This window comes from Salmo salar, chromosome 11 (assembly GCF_965601325.2).
Source record: "Salmo salar chromosome 11, fSalSal1, whole genome shotgun sequence".
NCBI lineage: Eukaryota > Metazoa > Chordata > Actinopteri > Salmoniformes > Salmonidae > Salmo > Salmo salar.
The window spans coordinates 40,860,001-40,883,898 of record NC_138301.1 but is presented as its reverse complement, the minus strand read 5'-3'; the positions used below and the strand labels follow the sequence as shown (position 1 = coordinate 40,883,898).

The 23,898-nt window shown below is 45.1% G+C and overlaps 1 protein-coding gene across 10 annotated transcripts in view; it reads left to right on the top strand.

Annotated features, from left to right (window-relative positions):
- Nucleotides 1-23,898, top strand: part of LOC106587854 (unconventional myosin-IXAa) — a 183,645-nt gene that overhangs the window by 88,928 nt on the left and 70,819 nt on the right. For 9 of the 10 annotated variants that reach the window (XM_082957939.1, XM_082957944.1, XM_082957945.1 and 6 more), the window contains exons 3-10: nucleotides 3,597-3,691; nucleotides 4,172-4,234; nucleotides 6,005-6,104; nucleotides 7,915-7,968; nucleotides 13,770-13,867; nucleotides 14,515-14,641; nucleotides 16,117-16,206; nucleotides 23,186-23,302. In XM_082957939.1, the coding sequence (XP_082814065.1) occupies nucleotides 3,597-3,691; nucleotides 4,172-4,234; nucleotides 6,005-6,104; nucleotides 7,915-7,968; nucleotides 13,770-13,867; nucleotides 14,515-14,641; nucleotides 16,117-16,206; nucleotides 23,186-23,302 (744 nt within the window). The remainder of the gene's footprint in view (nucleotides 1-3,596; nucleotides 3,692-4,171; nucleotides 4,235-6,004; nucleotides 6,105-7,914; nucleotides 7,969-13,769; nucleotides 13,868-14,514; nucleotides 14,642-16,116; nucleotides 16,207-23,185; nucleotides 23,303-23,898) is intronic. The other variant, XM_082957943.1, reaches the window with a different exon arrangement.

The window sequence follows — 23,898 nt, the reverse complement described above, 5'->3', positions numbered from 1 at the left end:
GGAAGCTGTGTGAGTCAGTGAGCAGAAGTGAGACCTTGCATGTCTACAGACTCAATGGCTGTGTTTACACAGGCAGCCCAATTCTGAGATATTTTTTTCTCCACTAATTGCTATTTTGACCAATCAGATCAGCTCTGAAAAAGATCTGATGTGATTGGTCAAAAGAACAATTAGTGACCAATTAGTGTAAACGCAGCCAAAGACGAGACATGGAGGAAATGGACGTGAGCAACATGTAGTGAAGTTCAGTAAGTAGCCTTTTTACTGTAACACTTGGTGACCTGTCCTATACAAGACAGCCATATGTTAGGTATGAGCCTACATCACTTGAAGCAGTATTGGGCCTGAAAATGCACATAAACTATGTATAGTCCATGTATGGGGATGTTGTTGCTGTGTTCACTTATCAGCATCACATGGGGCCAGGAGACTCCCAATACAACCCAGCATGGAACATGAGCTTATAGCTGCAACCCATCAGAGCAGTCGCTCCACTGTCTGTCAACTCAGCCTCTCTTTTGTTCTCTTCTCTGAGGGCCCAATGTGACCCTAATGGTGCTTTTAAAAATTCATACATACACAACGGCTCTGTTCTTCTCTCTCCTTCAGCAGGAGTCACTAATTAACTCATCCTATATGATTAAGGTCTGTGTCTCCGCTCATCACTGCGTGACCCAGTGCCCACATTGTAGTGTCCCCGACATAGAAAGCTCTTATTATCCACCACAGATGGGAGGCACTAATGGAATTCCTACAGAATGTTGCACATGTGTAAGATCTGACTGGAACTGTAATTATTTACCCTGCTGTTGAAAGGAAGAGGATCCATCATGAAGTCAATGTGACTCAGTGTGGCTAATCTGTCCATGTGCTCTTCTACTTTGTAGATAGTTCTATTTTTAATTAGGAGGACTTCTTTACTGTGCCCTTGCACTTATCAGCATGTTGCCTTTTTAATGAACCCTGCCTCCAAAGTGTATTGATGAATGTCACGTTAGCTCGGTGCTAGGTTACTCATAACCACAGCTTTTCTAATGTATTCTATGGAAAGTAGATCTGTGCATCTGGAGACGGATTACAACAAGAACAGTGCTATGACTCTGTCTCTGTTCTCCACTCACTCTCTGATCCCATGCCCAGTTGCAGTCCATGACATCACACAGCAGTTGCTGTAGTCAGGGGTCGCGTGTCCCTATCAGTGGCAGGACACTTAAGCAATAAGGCCAGAGGGAGTGTGGTATATGGCCAATATGCCACGGCTAAGGGCTGTTCTTTGCACGACGCAATGCGGAGTGCCTGGATACAGCCCTTAGCCGTGGTATATTCGCCATATACCACACTCCCTCTGGCCTTATTGCTATTATGAACTGGTTACCAACGTAATTAGAGCAGTAAAAATAAATGTTTTGTCATACCCGTGGTATACGGTCTGATATACCACAGCTGTCAGCCAATCAGCATTCAGGGCTCGAACCACCCAGTTTATAATAACCTTTATAGCACAGCAGCACAAGACAAGGGCCCCTCGGGAACTATCCCAGCCCACCCTTCCTGCACGCTCTCTACTCTGGCTCCACTCCACTGAAGCTAAACAGTCCCTCATGTTTCCTATCGAAAAAAGCTATGAAGCGCATATTTCTGCTCTGATATAATACAGTTTGGCAGTGCAGTTTTTGTTTCTGACCACACCCCTGTTGTAGTTGTCATAGACTGCTACCTGTGAACCAATGGAATTGTAAGTTTGCTCCTTTGATCACTTCTCCAGCTGCTTCTTAAAGGACCAGGACCAAGTCTCTCTTGTTGCATGCTGGATGCTAGCCATGGTCCTGCTCATCCCAATATTATCTGAGGAAGATTTACTGTGGCAGATATGGAGCTAGCCAAGCCTGCGGAACAATACATATGTTGTCTGCCGTAAATGTGTCCGCTCTAACTAGGGATGGTTTTACACAGACCAGGTGGATGTACACACGGTACACCCAAGTAAATCATTCAGACTTTTTAATGGTTCCCACTCCAGTCTCATGTATAACGTGGAAGTTTGAGCATCGAAGAATACCTGGAATGTTCCACGGTCTGCTGTTTGACCCTAGGTTGCTTCCTTCACCTTGAATAATGTGTCAGATTAATGCGTGGGTTCCAAGATGCATTTCTTCCTCGATAGAGCAGGAAGTGAAGTAGGGATACTGGTTGCTGGTTGGCTGTCACGTCTGACCTGTACTTTTTGGATGGGGCAGGTTAGCTAGGTCATGGCTAGAAGGGGTACAGCTTTTGTCAAGTTAAAGTAAAAATGAAATAGCATTTTAGCTAACCCTAACCCTTTTCCTAACCTGCTACGTTAAGTCTTTGATGATTGTCTTAAAGCTCCCTGGAGCACATCTCATTCACAGCCTGTCATCTAGCCTTTCAACATCTCACCCTGACTGGTTTCCACATCATCAACTCCTATCCAGTACTCCAATAGTATTGACTTGGCACTCTAATGCAGTTTCACCTCAATATGCTCAATATGGGAACATTGTGTGTTAACTTTTCCTCTGTGTCTGCCAGTGGACAGTTTGTCTGGCGGGCGAGTCACAAATAGAGCTGTGAGGTCACTGATGCCGGCTGCGATCCGGACGTGTTCGTGTGGCCCAGCCCTACCAGTAGCAAAGCGTCCTGGGTTCTGCCGCCAGTGGCGCGTCCTCCAGTGAAGTATGAATAAGAGCAGGGAGGTGTGCTCCCGCGGTCTCCGGCCCATTTACTCGGACACTCTGCCCATCAGGCTGCGGTGGCTCAACCCGTCCTGGCGCGCCTCCGCCTTGCGTTAGCACGCTAACCACCCGTTTTAATAGCGCGCGTGTTAGCAGGAACCGAGCTGAAGTGAACGGCGGTCGCGATGCTAGGCTAAGGGAGTGGACCGAGCGGCCCGGTTGTTTTCTCCCCATTCCAGATGCACGAAGTGCAGCTCAAAAAGTGATTCACGGAGGAATTTGTTTACTTGCGGCGGAGGCTACAAATAACTGCAGGGTTTATAAAGGGTGAATAAGGACTTCCCCTCCAGGCAGCTGTACAACACAAACAGAGCCAGAGGGGAATTACTGGACTCTTATTAAAGCACACCACTAAACATGTTACAGCAGGTCCACATGGATTGCATTACCCAATGGACACTCTCCCACCCCCCCCCCCCCCCCCCTCAGGGTTTCTTGCTGCAGCTCCATCATTTTGGGGCCATTTGCTTGGAGCATTCTGAGGACATGTTGGTTTCTGTGCTGCTCCCAGCCTGTTGTGTGTGTGTGTGTGTGTGTGTGTGTGTGTGTGTGTGTGTGTGTGTGTGTGTTGTGTGGTGAGGCTCCTGTGTCAGCAAAATGATACATTTCCTGTATAATGCATGCATAAAGATCTATTCCATGTTATTAGACTGAATGAAATATGGCCCTGAGGTGTACTTGATCAAAGAAATGTCTTGAGGTTGGCTCACGGTGGTTGTTATCCCAGATTGGTTGACCCACAAACATGCCCACCCCTACCAGTCTTTTCCAACATGGACATTTAACTTTGTGTCGCCTGCATGGATTTGCTCTCATCCCCTCTCTCTTCTCTGTCCTCTGCAGGCATTTGGGAATGCAAAAACTGCCCACAACAACAACTCGAGTCGCTTTGGCAAGTTCATCCAAGTGAATTACCAGGAGAGTGGCACTGTCCGAGGGTGAGAAAGACCCATTCAGATATTACATTTCAAGTCATTGTTTACCTTGTTTGACCTACAGCTCCTACATCCCAGTTGACTGGCTATGTCCCCTGGCTCCTCATCTATATGAATCTATATTCAGGCACCGATGACGTGGACGTTAAGGCAGCCCTCTGATTCAGAGAGGTTCGGGGGCTGCCTTAATCAGCGTAAATGTGGAAGACAAATTTCGGTTGAATGCATTCAGTTGCGCAACTGACTAGGTGTCCCCATCCCCTGTCTTATTCTGTGTCCCCTGTCTATTCTATGTCCCCTGCTAACACATCTATAGTCCCTCAGTTCTACATCTATACTCATCCTTGTTACAGTTCTACATAGCCTCCATAGTGAATTTGGTGGCAGCTCAGAGTGCATTGTCCAATGCCAATATCTGATCAAGTTGGTCCCGATATTCCCCCCATGTTGTGACTGACGCCAGGTCTGTGCTGTTTGTTCCAGAGCCTATGTGGAGAAGTACCTTCTGGAGAAATCAAGACTGGTCTACCAGGAGCACAATGAACGGTAAGCATTCACACTGAATCATCCTACTGCCACACACACAATCATCATCATACACTATTGGACCGTAGTATCGTATTAGTGCAGAACACTAAGGACATAACGTTGTATTCACATAGAATCAGACATTGATCATTTCCATAATCGTGTTGTAGACTGGGTACATGTTGTGGTGTTGGAACACTTACACAGTAAACCACACTGGGTAAACAAATACACAATGAATGACTAGTTGGAGAATCATTTATTTTCACCACAGTGTAAAAAAGTGAAGGTCTCTGAATTCGCACTGTCTATATAGAGACAATTTGATAAGCTAGAATCCAGAATTGAGTAGCTCTCACAAACTAGGCCAGATCCTTCCACTGAGGTTGTCTTTGCTGCGAGAACTTCAACTCAGTGTGAATAAGAACTCCATTCTATATAAAAGGGATCATGTGGGAATGATTGCGTCACATGAAATTGAGTGTCTCTAGAACCACACACACATACACTCTCAAAACAGAGGGTGAACTCAATCATGTTTGGATCCCACTGCTGCCACCAACCACCAATGCGTTTAGACGTTGACACTTTCTTCGAGGAATCCAATTGTCCATTCGTGCTAGAAAGTCCTTTCCTACAGTAGGTGTGAGTTTCAGTTGGTCACAGCAGGGTCAGTGACAGAAATGTGGTGCCAAATTGATCCTGACACAAGTGTGGACCTGGACTGGAGCCTCCTGCAGTTCATGTTCCAATACTGTAGTATTTACTTATTGTTATTATTATTATTATTATTATTATTATTATTATTATTATTTTTATTTTTTTTACGTTTTATTTAACTAGGCAAGTCAGTTAAGAACAAATTCTTATTTACAATGACGGCCTAACCCGGCCAAACCCGGAAGACGCTGGACCAATTGTGCGCCCCCCCTTGGGACTCCCAATCATGGCCGGATGTGATACAGCCTGGAATCGAACCAGGGACTGTAGTGACACCTCTTGCACTAAGATGCAGTGCCTAAGACCGCTGTGCCACTCGAGAGCAAAGTAGCTGTCTCACAATTCACCATATCCTGAAAACTCTTAACAAATATGGACTTTTCCACTGTAATTCTGTGGTCCTTCACAGTTTATGATTGTGTCCTAAAGGAAGTTAACGCCAAGTATCAAGTACAGTTTGACATCAACAAGTGTTCAACAGAATCAGTTTAGATGATGGTGTATTACCCAGCCAAGCTCAGGCTGTGTGAAGCATTTCTCAGCAGCCCAAAGTGGGGTTGACAGTAATGTGCTGTGCAGGCTGGATGGTGTCGCGAAGGTTAACCTCACTCTGGGGGGGCTAAAATGGGGGGGGGGGGCTCTTATTGAGATAGATGTCTGACTCCAGGCTCCCACTACAGCTGCAGCACGGTTCTGCCCTCTGACCTCAACGCTACACACTCAGTCTTGTACAGCTAACCTTGTGGGGGGACACAATTCAGTCCCATTCAAAATCCTATTTTCCCTAACACTTAACCCTAACCCTAACACTAATTCTAACCTTAACCCTAAACCCCCTAGGAATAGCATTTGACCTTGTGGGGACTAACAAAATGTCCCCAGTTGGTCAAAGTTTTGTTTGTTTACTATTCTTGAGTGGACTTCTGGTCCCCACAAGAATAGTTAAACACGTCCATACACCCTCAATGAGACAACTTGTCCCTATTGGACAATCCAGTGTTTGTTTGTCTTGTTAGTAAAAACCAATGATGTAAAGTGTTAATGTTTTCTGACCTTCTTGCCTTTCAGGAACTACCATGTGTTTTACTACCTGCTGGCAGGAGCAAGTGAGGAGGAGAGGAGCGCCTTTCACCTCAAAAAGCCTGAAGAATATCATTACCTCAACCAGGTGAGAGATCCAGTAGGACTTCAACACTGTAGCCAAGACAGATCTGTAGCCCCTTCTCACGGACTGGTGATTGGACGGGATGTATCTGACTGTGTCTGTCTGTCTGTGCATGACACATGGTTGTCTCTGGGTTTTGTCTCTGTGTCTGTACCAAAAGATTTGTCTATATGGTCTTTCTGACTGACTAGTTGTTTCTGGGTTTTGTGTGTGTGTGTGTGTGTGTGTGTGTCGTCTGTGTGAATCACGCAGCTGCCTGTTCCCAGAGGCCCACAGTGGATGTCGACCAGACCTATTTCTCTCTCTCTCCACAAACAGGAAGCAGAGGAAAGCAAAGAGCAGAGGAAACATTACATTGTTGGTTCCTTTCAGCAGCTCCTATAGTCTCTCTCACACACAGAGGCTTTAACAGAGCCTAATCCCTCAGCCACCAGAGAGAGACACAAGGCACTGAGCCCTCTCATTACCATGACACTGCCTTGTGGCCCAGTTCATCTGCTGGCTTTTGGCGTGTGGATGTTGGTTGGTCTGTGGAGTCTATGTACATGTGGGTTTGCATATCTACATGTGGATGTCTTTTTGTGTGTGTGTGTGGAACCCGCAGCACGACAGGGTCCCTCTCCGTGTCTCTCACAACACTCTGCCATCTCTGTTATCCCCACTCCTCTAATCCCAAGGGGATCCAACGAAGTCTAACCAATCACAAAAGAACACACACACTTAGAAACATGCAGAAGGAAAAGCTGACTGGCTGGTCTACCCCTCTGTGTCATGCCAAGCTGCCAAACCCATTACAAGCTGATACACATGCAGATATATATACATACACACACATACATACATACATACATACATACATACATACATACATACATACATACATACATACATACATACAAATATTACAAGCTGATACACACACACACACACACACACACACACACACACACACACACACACACACAAACCCATTACAAGCGGGGTGCAAAGTGTGGAATGTTGATGTTGTTCAAAACTTGTTGCACCTCTGCCAGCTCCGGAGCTCAGATGTTCATATCATAACATGGAGATCCAGCCCCCCCCCCCCCCCCTCCCCCCCACTCTGACAACCTGACGCCCATTCTGAGAAGGGTGTGAATTCCTTCCATTTCTCCGGTGTGTGGTCTCTCTCTCTCTCTCTCTGTCTCTGTCTCTCTCTCTCTCTGTCTCTCTTTCTGTCTCTCTTTTCCAAAGTGTATATTGTAACCCAGTCACTCAGAACAGCTTACAGTATTTCACAACTTCACATTCTAAGGGGTTCAGAAAATCTGTTTACAGGCAAAATAAGCCATTTTGAAACAGCAATTTGCAGAGCAATTTGTTCTCATAGCTATAGCATAGCTCTCTATCCATATTTTTTGCCCTTATTCTTCATAATGCAGTCACCACACATTAGAATAATCCTATGGCTAATTTCAGTGGTTCTATTAGCTTAGCATACTGTATGTATGGTGTCAGAATTAAAGCATGTTTCATCCCCATCGGTTTCTCACCATGTGTTCTATGTCCCATGCTTCTGTCTGTGTGTTTGTGTGCATTGAGAGAGTGTGTCTGTGTGCTTTAAGAGTGTGTTTTTGTGTGCATTGAGAGAGTGTGTGTTTGTAGGACGGGCCCCAACGCGAGGTTTAAATATGACTTAATTCCCTCTACTAACTGCATGTCCCTTCCAGTTCCATGTGTATAGTGTGTGTGTGTGTGTGTGTGTGTGTGTGTATGGAATGCTGTGCTGCCTAACCCTAACCCCCATCTACTCTACCTTTTTAACCCTCTCCAGATGACAAAGAAAGTCCTGAGACTGCACTGGGAGAATTACTATGAGAGCGACGCGGTCAGTATACATCTCTCTGGACGAGACTGTGTTGCGTGTTCACCAATCACCTGTAGGAGTTTTGGTTATCAAAACTAATAATCACTGGCTTCTCCCTCACAACTACATTGTCATCACAAGCTCGTGTTCCCCTGTCACATTCTGTGCACTACCACACGCCTTTCTCCTTGCTTTTCCCTTTTGTTGTTGTTCTTCCTGGTTTGGGTTCTGTCCACTTCCTCAGTTGTGTGTAGCCTGTCCCAGTCTCTTTTCCTTCGATCTCTGTTCTGATCTTCTGGTTGGATTATTTGGTCGTTGACTAGATTGATTCGATGGAAACATCGTCTAGTTTGGCTTATTTGGTCGTTAACTAAATGGAAAGATCATCTTGTGGTTGGCTTATTTGGTCATTGACTAGATGGAAGGATAGTCTTTAAGGGAGTTTACATACTGCACTGTATGTGGATATATACTGTAAACCAGGGGCCTCCAACCTCAGTCCTGGAGAGATACTGGGTATGCAGGCTTTTGCTCTAGACCAGCTCTAACACACCTGACTCAGCAAGACGTGGTTCAGATGGAAGACCAGCTCTAACACACCTGACTCAGCAAGACGTGGTTCAGATGGAAGACCAGCTCTAACACACCTGACTCAGCAAGACGTGGTTCAGATGGAAGACCATGAACAGTTCATGATTTAAAACAGGTGTCTTGGTGCTGGGCTGGACAGTCAGTATCTCCTGTACTGGGAGTTGGAAACCCCTTATCTATGCCTACTGTACCCACCTTAGTGAGGACGCTACTAGTACAGTATGTCTACAACACACCACACACACACCACAAACACACCACACACACACACACACACACTGGTACCCTGGGTCACCACTCACTCAGCCATGAACTAGTGTTAATATTAATACAGGGAACCTGGAGTATCCTGGTCAGAATCTGCCAACAAACAGATTGAGCAGATTGAATGAGAGCATGGCGATAAGCAGCCGTCCAAACATTCCCCTGTTTGGCCCGGTACTTGTTGACATAGCCTCGCAGTAGCTGACCCGTGAACCCCCCCCCCCCCCCCCGCGTGTGTGTGTGTCACAGGTGGCCGGTGGCACCTTAATTAGGGAGGAGTGGCTCATAGTAATGGCTGGAATGGAGTAAATGGAATGTTATCGAACACATCACACACCTGGTTTCCATTTATTCCAGACATTATGAGTCCGTACTCCCCTCAGCAGCCTCCTAGTGTGTGTGTGTGTGTGTGTGTCGTGCATCCAGGGAGCAGGCTCACACGGACAGTCGTTTGTTCAGAGCTTTCCTGCTCTTGACCACCATAGGATTGATGACTTGTGAACTTTTGACCCTTTGACACTAATCAGAAGGCAGTGGAACATGGAGGGGGAGCTCTATTCAAATGATTGTGTCAGTGTGTGGCCTACTACCTGGGCACAGACAGACACTGACTCTCAACCACACACACACAGACTCTCAACCACAAGGGAGGATCAAGGTCACCTTCTGTGGGGCTATATCAACAAGTTTCCATTTTGAGCCAACAAGCCTCTCATGTTAGCAGATGGATAAATAGTCATCCTGAGCAGTCGATGACCAATACAGCCTGGCTACAGGTGTCTGAGTTGGGGTGTGCTGATACAGCCTGGCTACAGGTGTCTGAGTTGGGGTGTGCTGATACAGCCTGGCTACAGGTGTCTGAGTTGGGGTGTGCTGATACAGCCTGGCTACAGGTGTCTGAGTTGGGGTGTGCTGATACAGCCTGGATACAGGTGTCTGAGTTGGGGTGTTGCTGATACAGCCTGGCTACAGGTGTCTGAGTTGGGGTGTGCTGATTGATGTAGTGATGGGTGTTCTGGTTGTCTGTGAATGGCATGCTCACCATATACATATTCCATAGCCTTGAATCAGTGTAGTGCTTCACCAATCATCTCATCGATCACAATACATGCAAAGACATTTCCCCCAATGTCTCCAGGTATGTGTTTGTGTTTTTGTGTTGATGTGCACATCTGCAACATGGGGACAGGCAAGGCTACTACTTTGTTTTAGGAAAATGGCTCTGGGGGATGTTGAACACTGAATTATTATCTACTATCTTGTCATTAAAGAAAGGGAAGTCAAATAATGTACAAGATACCACTGAAAGAATTTGTACTTTTGCAGTATTGGAATATTACGGCTCTATATACATATTAGTACATTATGATCATTGTCTAATGATAGTTCTATTGTAATATACTGTGTATCAAAGACGCAGTCGTTCATTGTTTTTCTACCCTTCACTGACATTGTGGAATTCTAGAGGAGTGTGAGCTATGCAATGCATGAAGTGTCTGTAAAACAGACTTGCCAATCTGGAAATATACCTTTCATTTCCCCCGTAGCGTGTGTGTGTGTGATAAACAGCTATGTAGCGTGTGGTGTGTTTCTATTCCTCTGGAGAGGAGAGGTGTGTCTTCCTCTGGAGGGGATGCCATTTCCTTACCACCTTATCATTTCCTTACATTCTGCCCTCCTGGTGTTGTAAGCAGTCATACCATCTGATTCAAACTCTCATCCACCAAGGGTCACCTCAAAGCCAAAGTTATTCAGATGTTTTCACACCTCAAAGTACTCCAACTGTATGTTGCATGATGAGTCCAACAATACCATCTGTTGTGTACAGTAGATCCCACTATAATTCAAGCCCTGATGACAGGGAAGGATAGGCACCATCTTATGTAATCATTTAAGTTGCTGCTTATCTTTCTCATTTCACTATCACCTTAAAGCAGGGGTGGGAACTCCAGTCCTCCATGGCCTGATTGGTGTCACTCTTCTTCTCCATCCCTGGCAAACACAGCTGATTAATCACATGGCATTCTAAACTGAAGATCATGATTAGGTGATTATTGGAGTCAGGTGTGTTAGCTGGGGCAAAACTGTGACACCAATCAGGCCCTGGAGGACTGGAATTGCCCAGCCCTGCCTTAAAGGGATACTTGGGGATTTTGGCAATGAGGCTCTTTATCTATACTGAACAAAATATAAACGCAACATGCAACAATTTCAAAGATTTGACTGAGTTACAGTTAATATAAGGAAATTGGTCAATTTAAATAATTTCATTAGGCCCTAATCTATGTATTTCACATGACTGGGAATACAGATATGCATCTGTTGGTCACAGATAACTTAAAAAAAGATAGTGGCGTGGATCAGAAAACCAGTCAGTATCTGGTGTGACCACCATTTGCCTCATGCAGTGTGACACATCTCCTTCTCATAGAGTTGATCAGGCTGTTGATTGTGGCCCGTGGAATGTTGTCCCACTCCTTTTCAATGGCTGAGCTAAGTTTCTGGATATTGGCGGGACTTGGAACACGCTGTTGTACACGTCAATCCAGAGCATCCCAAATGTGCTCAATTGGTGACATGTCTGGTGAGTATGCAGGCCATGGAAGAACTGGGACATTTTCAGCTTCCAGGAATTGTGTACAGATCCTTGCGACATGGGACCTTGCATTATCACGCTGAAACATGAGGTGATGGTGGCGGATGAATGGCACGACAATGGGCCTCAGGATCTCGTCACGGTATCTGTCTTTTCAAATTGCCATCGATAAAATGCAATTATTTTCGTTGTCCGTAGCTCATGCCTGCCCATACCATAACCCCACCTCCACCATGGGGCACTCTGTTCATAGCGTTGACGTCAGCAAAACACTTACACGTGGTCTGTGGTTGTGAGGCCGATTGGCCATACTGCCAAATTCTCTAAAACAACGTTTGAGGCGGTTTATGGTAGAGAAATTAACATTAAAGTCTCTGGCAACAGCTCTGGTGGGACTTTCCTGCCGTCAGCATGCAAATTGCATGCTCCCGCAGATGAACTTGTGGATACCATTTAAAAAATTTTGCTAGCATGCTAGCAGAACTTTTTGATACCCTTCTTATTTCTCTGCTAGCATTGCACTATCGCTAGATAGCATCATCTTGTGCAACTACCTTTAACTTCCTTCATACTGGACACAGATACATAAAAATGGTATCCATTTGTTCATCTGACTCTGAGGAAGTAGATAAAGGGCCTCATTGCCAAAACCCCGAAGTATCTCTTTAACATGCTGCAATTTAGCTGCTATCATAACTCTGCTACATGTAGCTTTATACTGTACAACCTTATTCAATCATGCCTATTTTATAATACAGTGCACCATGTCTCAGTATTTAATACCAATCATAGTTCAGTCAGGACAGATTCTATAGTCTTGAGAACAGATTGTCATTACTGTCCTTTGAATGTAATCATGGAGTTGAATGCCCTAGTTGATGTAACTCTGGGACTGAAGCCAGTTGAATTAAACCTGTTAAAGAGAACATGCTGCCTTCAGGGCTACACACCACAGGGGTGTGTGTGTGTGTGTGTGTGCACCTCATTAGAAGCCTCATTGTACCTGGATACCCAAACTCTCCTCTTCCATATTGTTTTCTCTCCACAGCCTTCTTTTCAGCACTTACCCCTGCAGACCCTGTAAAGGCACTTACCCCAGCAGACCCTGTAAAGGCACTTACCCCAGCAGACCCTGCAAAGGCACTTACCCCAGCAGACCCTGCAAAGGCACTTACCCCAGCAGACCCTGCAAAGGCACTTACCCCAGCAGACCCTGCAAAGGCACTTACCCCAGCAGACCCTGCAAAGGCACTTACCCCAGCAGACCCTGCAAAGGCACTTACCCCAGCAGACCCTGCAAAGGCACTTACCCCAGCAGACCCTGCAAAGGCACTTACCCCAGCAGACCCTGCAAAGGCACTTACCCCAGCAGACCCTGCAAAGGCACTTACCCCAGCAGACCCTGCAAAGGCACTTACCCCAGCAGACCCTGCAAAGGCACTTACCCCAGCAGACCCTGCAAAGGCACTTACCCCAGCAGACCCTGCAAAGGCACTTACCCCAGCAGACCCTGCAAAGGCACTTACCCCAGCAGACCCTGCAAAGGCACTTACCCCAGCAGACCCTGCAAAGGCACTTACCCCAGCAGACCCTGCAAAGGCACTTACCCCAGCAGACCCTGCAAAGGCACTTACCCCAGCAGACCCTGCAAAGGCACTTACCCCAGCAGACCCTGCAAAGGCACTTACCCCTGCAGACCCTGCAAAGGCACTTACCCCTGCAGACCCTGCAAAGGCACTTACCCCTGCAGACCCTGCAAAGGCACTTTCCCCTGCAGACCCTGCAAAGGCACTTTCCCCTGCAGACCCTGCAAAGGCACTTTCCCCTGCAGACCCTGTAAAGGTGGTTATAAATTGCTACTCCTCTTATTGCCTTTGCCAGCATGCCAAATTTCCCCTGAAAGTTTAGCAGAAAAAGCCAGCTGAATTTTCCACTGCATGAGCAGAACATGCATATGCTGTCGTTCACCAGCCCCCTAAAATCTGACCAGAAATGCATCTCTGTCTCCGGTTTGTTAGACCAAACTTCCTTATGACATGCTCTTATAAGTCACTCAGCTTGTCTCTGTGTCATGCCACTGATCTGTCTTAGGAGAAGCCTGTCACAAAAAGTAATCTTCACTTCTTGGGTGGACATTTTCTCTTACGGTAGTCGCTGGTACAGTATGTAGTGTTGGTGATGGCACAGTACTGGCTAGTACAGCATCTACTGTATCAGCTCTGCTGAGCACACTGGGCTGACTTACTGTCGCACTGATTTTGTGCTACAGTTGCAGTGTTATTTGAGCCAAAATGGCTACCATGTGGTAAAGCCAAAATGGCTGCCATATGGACACTGATAACACCTGGTCTCCTGTCATTGGCCCATGCAGGACTGCTTCACAGTGGAAGGGGAGGACCTGAAGCACGACTTTGAGAGACTGCAGCTGGCCATGGAGATGGTTGGATTCCTGCCTGCCACACGCAAACAGTGAGTACACACACACACACACACACACGCACACTAAATCTCACCACTCATGAAATTACAAACACAGGCAAAGGAATCATAGTCACAGGTAAATTACCAGGATACGCTGTCCAAAAGCTCTAACCAGTTTCTGTGTTGAAACGAGCCAGGTTTCTGTGTTGGAACGAGCCATGTTTCTGTGTTGGAACGAGCCATGTTTCTGTGTTGGAACGAGCCATGTTTCTGTGTTGGAACGAGCCAGGTTTCTGTGTTGGAACGAGCCAGGTTTCTGTGTTGGAACGAGCCAGGTTTCTGTGTTGGAACGAGCCAGGTTTCTGTGTTGGAACGAGCCAGGTTTCTGTGGTGAAACGAGCCAGGTTTCTGTGGTGAAACGAGCCAGGTTTCTGTGGTGAAACGAGCCAGGTTTCTGTGGTGAAACGAGCCAGGTTTCTGTGTTGAAACGAGCCAGGTTTCTGTGTTGGAACGAGCCAGGTTTCTGTGTTGGAACGAGCCAGGTTTCTGTGTTGGAACGAGCCAGGTTTCTGTGGTGAAACGAGCCAGGTTTCTGTGGTGAAACGAGCCAGGTTTCTGTGGTGAAACGAGCCAGGTTTCTGTGGTGAAACGAGCCAGGTTTCTGTGGTGAAACATGCCTTGTTTCTGTCCCATAGGATCTTTTCTCTGTTGTCGGCCATTCTTCACCTGGGGAACATCCGCTACAAGAAGAAGACCTACCGAGATGACTCCATTGACATCTGCAATCCAGAAGTCCTACCTACTGTCTCAGAACTGTTAGAGGTGAGCCTGTTACTGTCTCAGAACTGTTAGAGGTGAGCCTGTTACTGTTGAAATGATTCCTTATTATGTTTACATTTGACATGTTAGTCATTTAGCAGATGCTCTTATCCAGATCCACTTACAGTTAATGCATTCATGTTAAGATGGCTAGGTGAGACAACCACATATCACAGCCATAGACCATTTCTTCTCAATAAAGGAGCTATCAACCAAGTCGGTGCTAGTAAGAAAATACATGTGTGAGTTTAAGTTCAAGAAAGGCAAGGCTTTATATAATTTAATTTTTTATTTTCTTGTTTTATAATGGATAAAACAGAAGTTGAATTGAATGAGACCTACGTAGTGTGGAAATCTATTCCTCAAATGTGTTCCCATCCACACAAGCACTTTGTTTCTCAGAGTCAGGATGTTTTAAGATGCATTTGCAGTGACATACTGTACTGTGCGCAAGGCTTTTCAGTACCCAGCCACTCGGTGGAAAATGCAATTCCTCGGTCAGGAATTTGGTTTGCATGCAGCGTGTAATTACATAATTTCTAATTCTGTCATCCGTCTACAAATATTCTGTAGTCACAACACTATTTCTCTCTCTCTGCCTCAGTTTATGAATGATCGTTTTTCCAGTGAACATGTGATGTGAAGGGACAGAAGTCAGGACTTATAAGGGCAGATGTATTTTCAGAATCCTGATCCAACCATCGTTGAGGTTTGCAGGAAAGCAACAGGAGCAGCTAGTGGCTAAGGAACATGGCTTGTGCTCATGTGAAAGAACATATGTTCCCCAAATGGGTTGGGTCAGAGTCAGTCAAGCATCTTACAGATAAATGGAAATCCATTTAAAAATAATGTTAAAATTAGATAAATGAGATGTGTAATGATTTATACAGCTTACTTGTGATTTAAAATATGAGATGGTTTGTAATCAGTATTTAAGTACCTTCAGATAAAGTGTTGCTGTGATTCCTTCACAAGGGTTGCACAATTCCTGGAACTTTCAGTAAGTTCCCTGGCTTTCCTGATATCCCGTTTTGGAAGATAACCGGGAATGAGGAGGGAATAAAGCAGGAAATCCGGAATCCTACAACCAGGTTTTCTGTTAAACCAGGGAATTTATTGAACGTTCCAGGAATTTTGCAACCATAGTTGGGACATAGTCTACATCCAAGAGAAGTGCACCGTGCTGGGACATGGCCTACACTCATCCTGTAACTAGAGGGGAGAAGAGGCAGTTAATTGGATAGTGCCGGCCGCTGGCCTTCTTGTGTCAATAACTAGGAATAAGTCTTTCTCATGACCGTGAGTGCCCTCCCCACTAAACATAGCAGGGCACATATCCACCCTCGTTACCTAAACATTTGGCTGAATGAAAGCTGTTGTCGGGCTTGGTGTGTGTACAGAAGAAGAATGGGCTTTGGGTTTCTGAGACAGAAATTGCTTTCAACTGTGAAATTAATTGTGGTCTCTTTTTTGTACAGGTCAAGGAGGAGATGCTATTTGAAGCCCTGACGACGAGGAAGACCATGACAGTGGGAGAGAGGCTGATCGTGCCCTACAAACTGGCTGAGGTGAGACCAAGTCAACAGCACAAACCTGAAACTCATCCCAAACATTCTCAACCCTTAGTGCAACGAAGAGGCACGGTCAAATACTCCACCTTACCTCAAGACGTACCATTCCTCAACCCAGTCCCAAAGTATTCTTGACAATTTGATCATCAAGACATATTGCATTATTCTGCATTGGTAAATGCTAAGGAATAGTAGGCACCCTGCCTATCTAAATAACGATATAGGGGAAACACTGGGTCCCAGGGCAGGCTGTGAAGGAGCTGGAGTCAGAGCTGGTCTGTTTGTCAGTCTCTGTCGTCTGTCTGTCTGGTTGAGTCTGTCAGTCGGTCTGTCTGGTTGGGTGTGGATAGTTGAGGGATCAGATTGATGTCTACAGTGGGGTAGGCCATAGCGGATGTCAGGGCCGTTTAAAGGGGTCTGCTCTGCAGGGCCAGCGGAACTCACAGCTACACACACACATGCACGCGTACACCACGTCTATAATTTTGACCTTGGAAACACTGAGTAGGGAGTGGGAAGTGGCTGTGTGTAGAGCTGTTAGTTCCACTGGCCCTACCGAGCAGACCCCCTTTAATGGGAGTGTGCTTGTCACCATGCAAACACCTAGATATGGTTTTAAGTTCACCAAAAAAGTATCCTTGAAATGTGCATCCGCATTGCAAGTCAGCCTTACACCAAGCTACTGAAAAAAAGTCCCTTTTGAGAAAGACTGCCACAGCTCTCATTCCAATGGCATAAGTTCCCTTTCTTCAACGCTAGTCCACAAAGGCTGCAGCATCAGAGAGCTGCTTAGTTTGTTTACAGAAACCAGTGAGGGATTCTCTGAAAACAAACACGCCACGGCCATGTAATGCTGACAAGACTCAGCTGAAGACTGACCAACAAGCTCACAAAGTGGAAATCAAAGGCCTATTCTTTTAAGTGTAATTCTAAAGTATAATTATTATTTTTAGTATAATTGCATATTATTACAGTATGTCCACATGTTGGATGGGTATTTTATCTAAATCTTTTCCACAAAGTCGATCCTTTTTCTACCTCCCCAACTAGCATGTGGCTATGCCATATCACAGCATACAACAAACTTCCTCACTACACAAAACGTTTATAATCCACAACACCGCCACTTTATCAACCGTATTATCCAAAACACAGCTACGCCCTCATTCCAGCTGTTTAGGAGCCCTTTTATATGAACAAACAGTGCTGATTGTTCTGGCAGCTCTTTGGGTGGTCCGTTCTGTAAACATTGTTGTAACGGTTGCAACAGTGAACTTTTACTCATTCACCCTATAGTCTCAACTGGTATTTTACTACTTGGAAACTGAAGTACCATGGATTTTTTTTCTCTCTAATTGTGACTCACCACCTGGATTCGGTCTTATGGAGCAACATTTGAAATTGTGTTTTTTACATTAGATAAAAGTACTCAGAGCTACAAAATGCTATATCATAAACTGCATTTGAGGAACAATGGGAAAGTAATTCTGCTTTGAAAGTTGATTAACTTTCGTCAGAGAGCATCGTTCACACGCTCTTAAGTTTTTGCCCCACCCATCTCGTTTTGTTCTCGAAGCGCATACTTGACGCTCTGGCCGATGATTTGTTTACCTATGGATAACATGAAAACAGCCTAACCAGCTCTGCTGGCAACAGTTCCGTTACGCTTTTTTGCTGACGTTTACTGACACCGGCCATATTCAACGGGTGTTGTACACACGTCACGCAATGTTAGCTAACGAGTCAGTCAGCTAACGTTAGCTAGTTAAACCACAATGAACAGTGCCAACAATACCACAGTGCTGGGAGCTAACCAACCAGGTTCAATGTTAGCTAGCTAACATTAGGCTCTAACTAGAAAAGCAAATGGCTCTGGGATACGGATAATAACGTCAGCTAGGAATCCAGCCAGCTAGCTAACAGTAGCTTGAAATGAAACCACTTTCTGTCAAAATTAGAAATGTGTAAAATCTGAAAATGTAGCTAGCTATCTTACCTGTATACATCATCATGCATGATGGATGCGTCTCCCTGTCAGGATTGCCATGCCACGGTTGCCCTTAGTTTGAAGATGTAATCCCGAGACATGTGTTTTCTCCATCTCTTTAGCTATCATAATTCCATTGATTTCAAAACTTGATCCTCCAGGAGGTGGAGAGCAACACTTATGCAGCTCCACTACACAATACATTTTAAAAAAGCCGCGTTCAACAGGATTACCAACACAGAATGGCGAGCTCAAATAGACAGAAGCCTTCTATATGGCAGACCAATCCGAACTCATCTCTTGGCATTTCCAGCCTACTCATTATCTCAGCCAATTATTTCAACTTCTGTGGTTTAACCAACTAGGCTCGTAATTTAACAATTGTATTCGTATTTACAGATGGCATACAAGTTTGTTATTAAGGCACATGAAAGTTCACATGTTCCAAACGGAATTTCTGGCAAAAAATGCATTTTGAAAAAAATGTATTTACGTTCAAGTGGCTCTCCTGTGAAGTCGTGACTTGCGACATACACCTCGTTTCCTGGATCGGGTCTTATCCATTTTGTTATTGAGATATTTAAAAGATTGATGCTCACCGGAATGTTCTGAATACAACTTCCTTTAAATAATGAAAAGGCCTCTCACTTTTGAAGACTCTTGCAAGCAATATAAATAGCATTTTGTATGATCTTTGGGAGTTGCTAGGCAGATCTTTTTGTAGTCGCTAAAAATAAAGTAGTAAATTATGTAAAAGACAGTCATTTCAACTTTTGCTGGACCGTTGTATAATGGCATGTTTTGAGCAACAGTAGACATCTGAAGCTCTGCAGGCACTTATACTGGATATGTACTATACTAACTTCCCACACAATTGGGTCACATTTTTGTGTGTGGTAAATCTATCTCACCTTGTTGATTAATGGACATTCAGGCATGGCAACAGAAAATGACAAACAGCCCTCCACTGTCTGTAATGGTATGAATTAATGACTCCTAATAATTATTAATATTTATTACATTTGTAAAACACTTTTTTCATTATATAGAATAATCTTGAACTGCATAAAATAGTAAATAAAAACCAAATACGATAAAAAAATTACACAACAAGACAGGATAACTGATACAAGGAACAAAGCTGACACTACAAGGGACAAGGAACCCAGATGACACTACAAGGGACAAGGAACCCAGATGACACTACAAGGGACAAGGACACCAAGGAACCCAGCTATCAACAGAAAGCCTTCCTAAAGAGAAACTTGGTTATGTTATTAAAACTTATGTTGCATATTTCGTGTCTATAGTCTATACTGTAGTCAATTGTGAAATTGCCCGTTTTCCACATCGTACTTAGATCAGAAATACTTTTGTGTGAAAACGTCCTTTAGTACTTTGCTATTACACCATCTCTCTCACTCTATTTCCATTTCCTTGTAAAATACATTGTCTCATTCCTTGACACCTCTATGCTATCAGCTGCCTATCCTCAAAGGGGTAATGTTTTCATTGGTGTCTGTTCTACAGTAGATTGGATTGGTACTGCCTCTGTCACTCTGATGGTCATTAGGCAGACTAATGTCATTAATCATGACCAGGAGAGGTGCTGCTGGGACGTAATACAGGGTGCCAGCCCAGGACTCGCCTCCTGTGGCCACTTGCTGAAGCCCCATTGCCACGCCATGAGTCACAATGCTGTGCTTGAAAGATATTAACCAGACTAGGAGCGCTGATCTAGGATCAGGTCCCCCCTGTCCATGTAATCATATTCATTCTGATCAAAACGGCAACACTGATCCTAGACCAGCACTCCAATTCTAAGACACTTTATGAATATGGCCCTGCTCACGGGTCTCCTGGGTCATGTTCTTTAGGCACGTGAAACGGGGAGGGCACTACCTGAGTGTATCTAATAACTTTTGTGTTTTCATTTCGGAGTTGGACATAAGACGGGGACGGAGGACTGACGGGGACGGAGGACTGACGGGGACGGAGGACTGACGGGGACGGAGGACTGACGTGGACGGAGGACTGACGTGGACGGAGGACTGACGGGGACGGAGGACTGGGAACACGACTCTAGTCTTTGTCATATATCTAATATTCATCCATATTACTAAACTCAGCAAAAAAAGAAACGTCCTCTCACTGTCAACCGCATTTATTTTCAACAAACGTAACGTGTAAATATTTGTATGAACATAACATTCTAATGGAATAGTGTTTCCCTGAACAAAGGGGGAGTCAAAATCAAAAGTAACAGTCAGTATCTGGTGTGGCCACCAGCTGCATTAAGTACTGCAGTGCATCTCCTCCTCATGGACTATACCAGATTTGCCAGTTCTTACTGTGAGATGTTACCCCACTCTTCCACCAAGGCACCTGCAAGTTCCCAGACATTTCTGGTGGGAATGGCCCTAGCCCTCACCCTCCGATCCAACAGGTCCCAGACGTGCTCAATGTGATTGAGATCCGGGCTCTTCGCTGGCCATGGCAGAACACTGACATTCCTGTCTTGCAGGAAATCACGCACAGAACGAGCAGTATGGCTGGTCATGTCAGGATGAGCCTGCAGGAAGGGTACCACATGAGGGAAGAGGATGTCTTCCCTGTTCCGCACAGCGTTGAGATTGCCTGCAATGACAACAAGCTCAGTCCGATGATGCTGTGACACACCGCCCCAGACCATGATGGACCCTCCACCTCCAAATCGATTCCGCTCCAGAGTACAGGCCTCGGTGTAACGCTCATTCCTTTGACGATAAACGCGAATCCGACCATCACCCCTGATGAGACTCGTCAGTGAAGAGCACTTTTTGCCAGTCCTGTCTGGTCCAGCGACAGTGGGTTTGTGCCCATAGGCGACGTTGTTGCTGGTGATGTCTGGTGAAGACATACCTTACAACAGGCCTACAAGCCCTCAGTCCAGCCTCTCTCTCAGCCTATTGCGGACAGTCTGAGCACTGATGGAGGGATGGTGCGTTCCTGGTGTAACTCGGGCAGTTGTTGTTGCCATCCTGTACCTGTCCTGCAGGTGTGATGTTCGGATGTACCGATGCTGTGCAGGTGTTGTTACACATGGTCTGCCACTGCGAGGACGATCAGCTCTCCGTCCTGTCTCCCTGCAGCGCTGTCTTAGGCGTCTCACAGTACAGACATTACAATTTATTGCCCTGGCCACATCTGCAGTCCTCATGCCTCCTTGCAGCATGCCTAAGGCACGTTCACGCAGATGAGCAGGGACCCTGGGCATCTTTCTTTTGGTGTTTTTCAGAGTAAGTAGAAAGGCCTCTTTAGTGTCCTAAGTTTTCATAACTGTGACCTTAATTGCCTACCGACCGTTCCACAGGTGCATGTTCATGAATTGTTTATGGTTCATTGAACAAGCATGGGAAGCAGTGTTTAAACCCTTTACAATGAAGATCTGTGAAATTATTTGGATTTTACGAATTATCTTTGAAAGACAGGGTCCTGGAAAAGGGACATTTCTTTTTTTGCTGAGTTTACTTCCATCAGACTCTTCCATCAGACAATGGAATCAACTTCACTTGTGTGGATTTCCTGCTTTAATTATACAATGTTCCAAATATCTGGGCCCCATCTGGTTTGGCTTCAAACAAATAACTAATAAACATCTAGAAATCAAGATGGATTTGTTGCTTGTTTTTCTACCTTGCAATCTTCCAAAAATATAAAACCAAAATATAAAATGCCACATGCAACAATTTTCAAGGAAATCGGCCACCTCCAACGTCGTTTTTAGAGAATTTGGCAGTACCATATGTAACCACGCCAGCCCAGGACCTCCACACAAGAAGCCGGCTTCTTCACCTGCGGGATCTTCTGAGACCAGCCACCTAGACAGCTGATGAAACCGAGGAGTATTTTGGTCTGTAATAAAGCCCTTTTGTCGGGAAAAACCTATTCTGATCGACGGGGTCTGGCTCCCCCAGTGGGTGGGCCTAATCCATAGATTAGGGCCTAATGAATTTATTTCACTTGATCTGATTTCTTTACAGTGAACTGTAACTCAGTAAAATCGTTGTAATTGTTGCATGTGCAGTTTTATATTTTTGTTCAGTATATATTGGAAGAGATTTAGCCTTGTTTGATTGCAAGGTAGAAAAACAAGCAGCAAATCCATCTTGATTTCTAGATGTTTATTAGTTATTTGTTTGAAGCCAAACCCGATGGGGCCCAGATGTTTGGATCATTGTATAATTAAAGCAGGAAATCCACACAAGTGAAGTTGATTCCATTGTCTGATGGAAGTGTTTAGGGTATTCCATGCGTATCTAACTGATCACCCATGGCACCAGGGCCTGTGTTCACAAAGTGTCTCAGAGTAGGAGTGCTGATCTAGGATCAGTTTTGTCTTTTCGATCATAATAAATAAGAGGAGGTTCTGATCCCGGATCAGCACTGCTACTTTGAGATGCTTTCTGAATATGGGCCCATGTCTTTCAGTAGTAACATGGATGAATAGTGAGGTGCAGTAGGTCAGTAGTAACATGGATGAATAGTGGGGTGCAGTAGGTCAGTAGTAACATGGATGAATAGTGGGGTGCAGTAGGTCAGTAGTAACATGGATGAATAGTGAGGTGCAGTAGGTCAGTAGTAACATGGATGAATAGTGAGGTGCAGTAGGTCAGTAGTAACATGGATGAATAGTGAGGTGCAGTAGGTCAGTAGTAACATGGATGAATAGTGAGGTGCAGTAGGTCAGTAGTAACATAGATGAATAGTGGGGGTGCAGTAGGTCAGTAGTAACATGGATGAATAGTGAGGTGCAGTAGGTCAGTAGTAACATGGATGAATAGTGAGGTGCAGTAGGTCAGTAGTAACATGGATGAATAGTGAGGTGCAGTAGGTCAGTAGTAACATGGATGAATAGTGAGGTGCAGTAGGTCAGTATTAACATGGATGAATAGTGAGGTGCAGTAGGTCACTAGTAACATGGATGTGTGATTTTGTATGCTCCTGCAGGCGGGCACGGTGCGAGACTCCATGGCCAAGTCCCTGTACAGCGCACTGTTTGACTGGATTGTGTTCCGGATCAACCACGCACTGCTCAACAACCGGGACTTGGAGGAGAGTGCCAAGGTAAGACCAACGTGACTGCTATCATGCTTTGTTACGACATACTTATGTCTGCTTATAATATATCTATGTCATGCGTTGATGACATGCTCACCTCTCCACTTCATTAAGATTAAGGTCACTTGATTGTTCAATTTCAAGGTCCAACTAAAAGGTTACTTCTGCTTTTAATCCAACCTCTCTGAAAGGCATGCATACATTCAGTGGTGGGAAAAAGTACCCAATCATTCTACTTGAGTACAAGTCTAAAAGTATTTGGTTTTAAATATACTTAAGTATCAAAAGTGCAAGTATAAACCATTTCAAAGTCCTTATATCAAGCAAATCAGACGGCACCATTTTCTTTTTTTTTTTTCATTTACGGATAGCCAGGGGCACACTCCGACACTACTTAAGTAATAGTACTTTACTGCATACATACATATACAGGTTTTGGGGAGGTGTGGGGGGGCTGCCACACTGGGTGTCAAGGGAGCTGTTGTTGGGGCAGATAAGTGCCTTGCTCAAGGGCACAACATTTACCCTCCTTTTGCCAGATTGGTTTCCGTCGGACTCTGGATTCGAACTGGCAACCCTCCGGTTGCAGGCTCACCTCTCTA